The following is a 6,075-nucleotide window of genomic DNA, read 5'->3' as shown; positions in this document are numbered from 1 at the left end:
CAAGTCAGATCCACCCCAATGTTTCTACGATGGAGTTCCATAGCCGTTTTAAGTCCCCCTACCAAGGAAAGCCAGGCAAAAGTAGAATATCTCAACGAGTGTTTCGAATGCCAGATATAATCCTCCCAATTGCAATTCGGGGTATTATTGTAAAAGTCAGTGATAAACCCTTTGAAATTAGCTTTAGCATTATTAGCCAAAGATAAGCAGTCAGTATTGTTATCCAGGATACAAACCCTGAGAATTGCATTAGAGACCATACTTGGTAAATTAATAGGGAAGTTCCAGCAGCCATCAGGGGAGATGAAATTGCTCACACTAACATCCTCATAGTTAGCATATTCAGGGTTTAAATCAACCAGTCTAATAGAATTACACCAGCTATCCCAGAAAAAAGAAAAGGGGGAGTTAGTAGTGACTTTGAATTTCCAGATATCTTTAGAGGTAACAGCAGTACTGCAAATAGAAATCCAAAATTTAGAAGCTTTGGAGTGAGGCTGTTTCCAAGGGGAGGAGTAATAACTGAACAACCAAGACGCCAAAGGAGACGGTCTATTATATATTCTGTATATAAGAGAACAATTAAAACCATGTTGTAAGGCAGGGATGCTATGTATACCGAGAAGTTTTAGAACTTTAAAAATTATAAATAATTATTTTTTTTATTTGAATAATTATAAATATACAAATAATTATATATTTAAGAACTTCAAAAAATATTATGATTATTTTTATTTGAATATTTCATAAAAAAAATTTCCAACAATTTCTCTTAGAAACATCCATCTTGTACTTGTTGAAACTAGAAACTACTAGTTGTTTAGTCCCACATCACTTAGAAATTTTATATTGTGTTAGTTATATACCTTTTCTTTTAGCCATAAGTTAAGAGCCACATGCTAAGAGCTTTCATGGTATTATTGCATCATGTGAGCTAGATTGTTTATTTTTAATTTAATATTTGATATATAATATAATTAAATTTTTGGAATTATATTATTAAATAAACTATACAACAACAACAACATCAAGCCTTTATCCCACTACGTGGGGTCGGCTACATGAATCCTTTTAATTGAACCTATCAGTTCTTAAGAACCAGCCAGCCAGGTGGATTCAACGGTCAGGCGGTTGAACCGGCGGTTCAAACCTGTTTTCACCGGTTTGATGCTAACCCGATTTTCCAAGATGACCAAACGGGCCATTGGACCGATCCGATCTGATTTTCAAAACCATGCCTATTTCGACTCTTTATTAGTGATATAGCAGGCTTGGTAGCCCTTCATTAATATATGAAAGAAATTTTAAAAAAGTAAGCATAAAGAACTACTAATTATTTTTCCCAAAAGAAAAAAGCTGCGGCCAGTTCATATGTTAAAAAAAAACCTATTGTTTCTACTTTTTATAGTTATTTATGATATTTTCATTAATGCAAGGTGTCCTAATTTCAAAATAGACGGTCACAACAAGCAAAATAAGAAATTGGGCAGAAAAAATGTGACAAATGTGAAATCTATCACGAAATCGAGCGGCTCGCAAGCTAGCTCGAGCTCGTTTATAACGGGACGAGCTTGGGTTTAAGCTCGCCCGACAAACGAGCCGAACTCAATAGTGCTAAAACTCAACTCTTGACTCGTTTACAACCCTACCCACTACTAACATCAAAGATCCTTTCAATTTATATTTATGATAAATATAATACATGATTAATTAATAACAATTACATTACAGACATCTCTAAAGTTAAAAAATCATCATAATTAAATCTGAGAAGGATACTCTTAACCACAATTTTTTTCTTATAAAAAATCTGATTTGATAAATTGCATCAATACACAAAAAAATAAATCAATCAAAGATCAATATAAGATCACATACAATATAGCAAGCAGTTATCAATACAAGAAGCAGGTCATTTACATGTCTTATAAAGTCCTTGCTCGTACTCTTTTTTGGCTAGAGACAGAAGAGCTAAAAAGAACATATCTATTTAGCTATTCCTGCATCTTCTAGCTGTTCTGCAAATGATCAAAGCTCAAAGGTTGCAGATAAACTGGCGCCTGCACATTGAACTTGTCATCAGAAAGAATTATTGAAGCAGAAACTTAAAAAAATTAATAATAATTTTTAAAAAAATAATTAAAAAAAAAAACTGAATTCTAAGCTTGTTTTCAAGAACAAATCAGATTAACTGATCACATTCCAAATATCCATAATATGCAAAAAAAAAATATTGGTTTTTAACATCAGAGAACTCATTGTTTTGAAAATTTTTTGAAAAGTGGATCGGATCGATTAGTTTGACCAGTTCCATCGAAAAACCAGTTGGCTAGTCGTCCAAATTTTCTTTAAAACCAACTTTGCAATGAACCGGTAGTTCGACCATCAAACCGGTTTCAATTTATAAGAACTAGCTGGTTCTATTATTATCTAGTTTATAAAATTAAATAAATTTATTAAACGAAATTAAAAATTTTAAATTTAAAAAAAAAATTAAATTTGTTATAATGATCAATTTTTAAATAAGCTCTTATACCTAAATATATAACATAAATTAGTTTTTATTTATATTGAATTTATATATTTATATATGAACTAAATTTCTATTAAATGTAAATTAAAATTAATGATTGGGGATATTTACATTGAAATTTAAATTTATTTATTTAATTATATTTAAATATATAATATAAAGTAATAATTATTTATATTCATATTTAAAATTATATAATATGTTATTTATAAATGAATTTTATTTATTTTTGTTCCAAAATTATATTATTTAATAATTATTACACCATATCTTATCATTTAGATATTATTTAAATATTTTTAATATTTGTTACATCATTCAATTCGACCCCAGTTCAACCAAGATCGAATCATTGAACGTTGAACCTCTTTTTTTTTTTTTTTTTCCATCTCCGGTCCAATTTTTACAAACCATGGGAGAACTCCAAGTTATCTAATTATATAAGAGTAAAGATCAAAGGAAAATGAGAATGTTGCTTTGAACAAGGTAATAGCAAAGGATATCATACAAAGACTACAGCTTGAAACTACCACAATAGAGGGTAAATTCAATCAAGAAACGAAAGTAAAATTAATGCCACAAAAGGATAACCTAACTTAAAAAAGGTTCAAACACTTGTACTAGCTCCTGCTAGGGATTTCAAGTTGGCTCATAAGTGGGCTCATTTATTATAATACAACAAAAACAACATCAAACCTTTATCCCACTACATAGGGTCGGCTGCATGAATCTTTTTTTCTCTATTGTATCATGTTAAGAATCAATTTCTCATTTAAATTTAATAAAGAAAGATTGTTTTTAATATTTTCTAACAAAATTTTTTAGGTCTACCTCTACCTTTTTCTTAACATAAGTCAAATCTAATACATCTACTCTCCTAACCAGGTCATCGGAAGGATCTAATACATCTACTCTCCTAACCGGGTCAGGCCATTCAAGAATGAAACTCAAAAAAAACAAAATACAAACTAGTGCCTATATGTTGAAAAAATAAAGGGCTTTGTAATCTCAGTTATGGTAAATCTGTGAGCTTTCTTACCTGATATACCGCGTTCCTGAAGTGCTCGTAGGACTGTGAATACACAAAAGCAGGTGCACGCCATTGCATATAAACAGAACCTGGGCTGCTGCACCCAACAGCACTGAGAGTGGGAAGAACTTGTGACCCGAAAGCCAGCTGAGAAAAGCCTCCATCATATAACAGGAGTGAAGGCTGACAAACATTCGAAACTCCCATGGTAAAATTATGGCAAAGCGCAAAACCCGAGACATACCTGCTAAAGCATTAAAGCGTTATCGGATTTCATAAAAATAGATATTGAATGAGACTGCCCAAGGGATACCCGTCATACCTGTCATAACTCCGGTCATAATCGGGGTCACTTCGATCTTTTTCCCGGTCCTTGAAGATAGCAATACTGGAAGAAGTTGAATCCTTGGTAACCATCTTTTCTGACTCTTCTCTATTATTAGTATTCCAGCTGGTTTCCTTCTCACCTCCACTATAAGGGGCATTTCTTACAACAGCTGGACCAGAAGAGCAGCTGAATATGCGGGCTCGAGCTTTGTCATATTCCTCCATTCGCTCTTCCACAGTCCTCATTAAGCTCATGTTTCCTGCCTCCGATGTATCGCACAGAGAAGCTTTGCTTGGTTTTCGTCGAACAAAAATTTTAATTTGTCCTGCCCTCTCATTTTCATGCTGTTTTACAGATATATCTGATAAACAAGTGAGTGGATATCTACTCTCAGAAGTCTTCCTGACTACTATCCTACTCCCAGAACCATCTGTAATATTGTCAACTGACATTGTTTGTAGGCCATAATGTTGAGCCACACGATGAGCTGCGCACCTGAGGTATGAAGTGGGGAAGGGCTGGAATTCAAATTGGTATTGATCTGGATTCTGCATGAACTGCTGAATTTCCAGCTCCATCCGCAAAACTGCACTCAAAATATTCATTATCAGGTGATGGAAAACATAAAATATCCCCAACAATTTAGCTTACAAGTCTACACAGGTCGATGTTCACTATAAATCATGTTCAACGAATAAAATATCCCCAACAATTTAGCTTACAAGTCTAAAAAGGTCGATGTTAACTATAATCATGTCCAACGAATAAAAAGGCAGAAGAGTCGTACGCACTAAGGTGCGACTCAAGGCGAGGCGGACCATCTGCGCGTTGAGGCTTACACCTTGTTGGGTCCGGCGGAGCGTGCGCTTTTTACGCACGGAGCATAGGCTTCGGTACGTAACGCCTCGAGGCGAAACGAGGCACCGCTTCAATTTCGATTTGTAAGTATATACACCGAGTGGCGAGAGTCGTATAAGAGTCGACGAGTATTATGGTAACATACCTGCTTCTGCTTCAAGTGAGAACTGAAAAGAGAACTCCCTTTCTTCCTCTCCGCGGCAAAGGTAGCGATTTATTTCCCTTGCTTCCTCTTCACCTGCTTCATCGAAGGCTTTTTGTTGCTTGTTGCTATGGCTGTAGTGTAGTTTTTTTTGGAAGTAAGGAATTATAAGTAAATCCTTCTAATTGTGTATGTTAATGACATAGTTAATGAAAATAATTTCCAAATTACTCAGGGTGGTTGTGAATCCTTCTTCGCCTATCCTATTAATTTCTGCAGATGTTAACACAAATTTATAAGCTTTTTTCTGGTATTATTTTGCTATGTAGTCTTTTGCCCACCCTTTTCATTCCAATTCCTTTTGCATTAACGCCATTAACTATATCACACAACCTTAGCAGTGCATCATCTATACTCTTATAAATGAGCACAAACCTATGTTGCCTATTTTCTAATGTCTAATACAGTTTACTACTCCTGAAACTAATCTAATATAATCATTCTCCACTCTACGTTCTAGTTTAGCACATCCATGTTAGCTCTCTCACAAACTTATGTTAGTGCATACACTTGAAATGTAGAGAAAAAAAAGGTGTGGATAGAATATAACTCAAATCTTATGAACAACTTGTTGAGTCTATTAATTAGATTGTTAAGCCTAAGTGAGTGTCCCAAGGCTACCAAGAGGGGGGGGTGAATTGGTAGTTTAAAAAATTAAAATTTAAGACCCTTTTTTTTTTAATTTTGTAGAAAAAGATTTTTCAACCACAGAGTTTTTAAAACTGAAATAGAAAGTGCGGAAATGTAAAAACAGTAAAGTAAATGACACCAGATTTATAGTGGTTCGGTCTATAACCAGACCTACATCCACTCCTCAGAGACACTCTCTGAGTATTGCACTAATACCAATAGTGACTCTCCTTTTGCACCCACAGCAAGGCGGAGAAGCCTTTACAACACACTCTTTTCACCACTCCCTGGTGCGGCAGAGAACCGTCCGTCCTTTTACACAATACCCAGTGTTGGCAGAGAACCGTCCGTCCTTTCACACTCTCCTAGTGTGGGCAGAGAAACCCTTCGTCCTTTCACACTCTCCTAGTGTAGGCAGAGAACCCTTCGTCCTTTCACACTCTCCAAGTGTCGGCAGAGAACCGGATCTCCTTAACAGATCTTCTCACAAGAAT

At 34.8% G+C, this 6,075-nt stretch overlaps 1 protein-coding gene across 1 annotated transcript in view; it reads right to left on the bottom strand.

The window, feature by feature from the left end:
• Nucleotides 1–1,781: 1,781 nt before the first annotated feature.
• LOC110112166 (R3H domain-containing protein 1) overlaps nucleotides 1,782–6,075 on the bottom strand; it is a 33,969-nt gene continuing 29,675 nt past the window's right edge. The window contains exons 2-4 of the mRNA XM_020844276.2: nucleotides 3,886–4,477; nucleotides 3,573–3,807; nucleotides 1,782–2,060 (exon numbers count right to left, since the gene is read on the bottom strand). Of these exons, the coding sequence (XP_020699935.1) occupies nucleotides 2,010–2,060; nucleotides 3,573–3,807; nucleotides 3,886–4,477 (878 nt within the window). The 3' untranslated portion in view covers nucleotides 1,782–2,009. The remainder of the gene's footprint in view (nucleotides 2,061–3,572; nucleotides 3,808–3,885; nucleotides 4,478–6,075) is intronic.

The sequence above is a fragment of the Dendrobium catenatum genome, unplaced genomic scaffold (assembly GCF_001605985.2).
Source record: "Dendrobium catenatum unplaced genomic scaffold, ASM160598v2 original_scaffold_163275, whole genome shotgun sequence".
Lineage (NCBI taxonomy): Eukaryota > Viridiplantae > Streptophyta > Magnoliopsida > Asparagales > Orchidaceae > Dendrobium > Dendrobium catenatum.
This window is presented reverse-complemented; position numbering and strand designations above follow the sequence as displayed.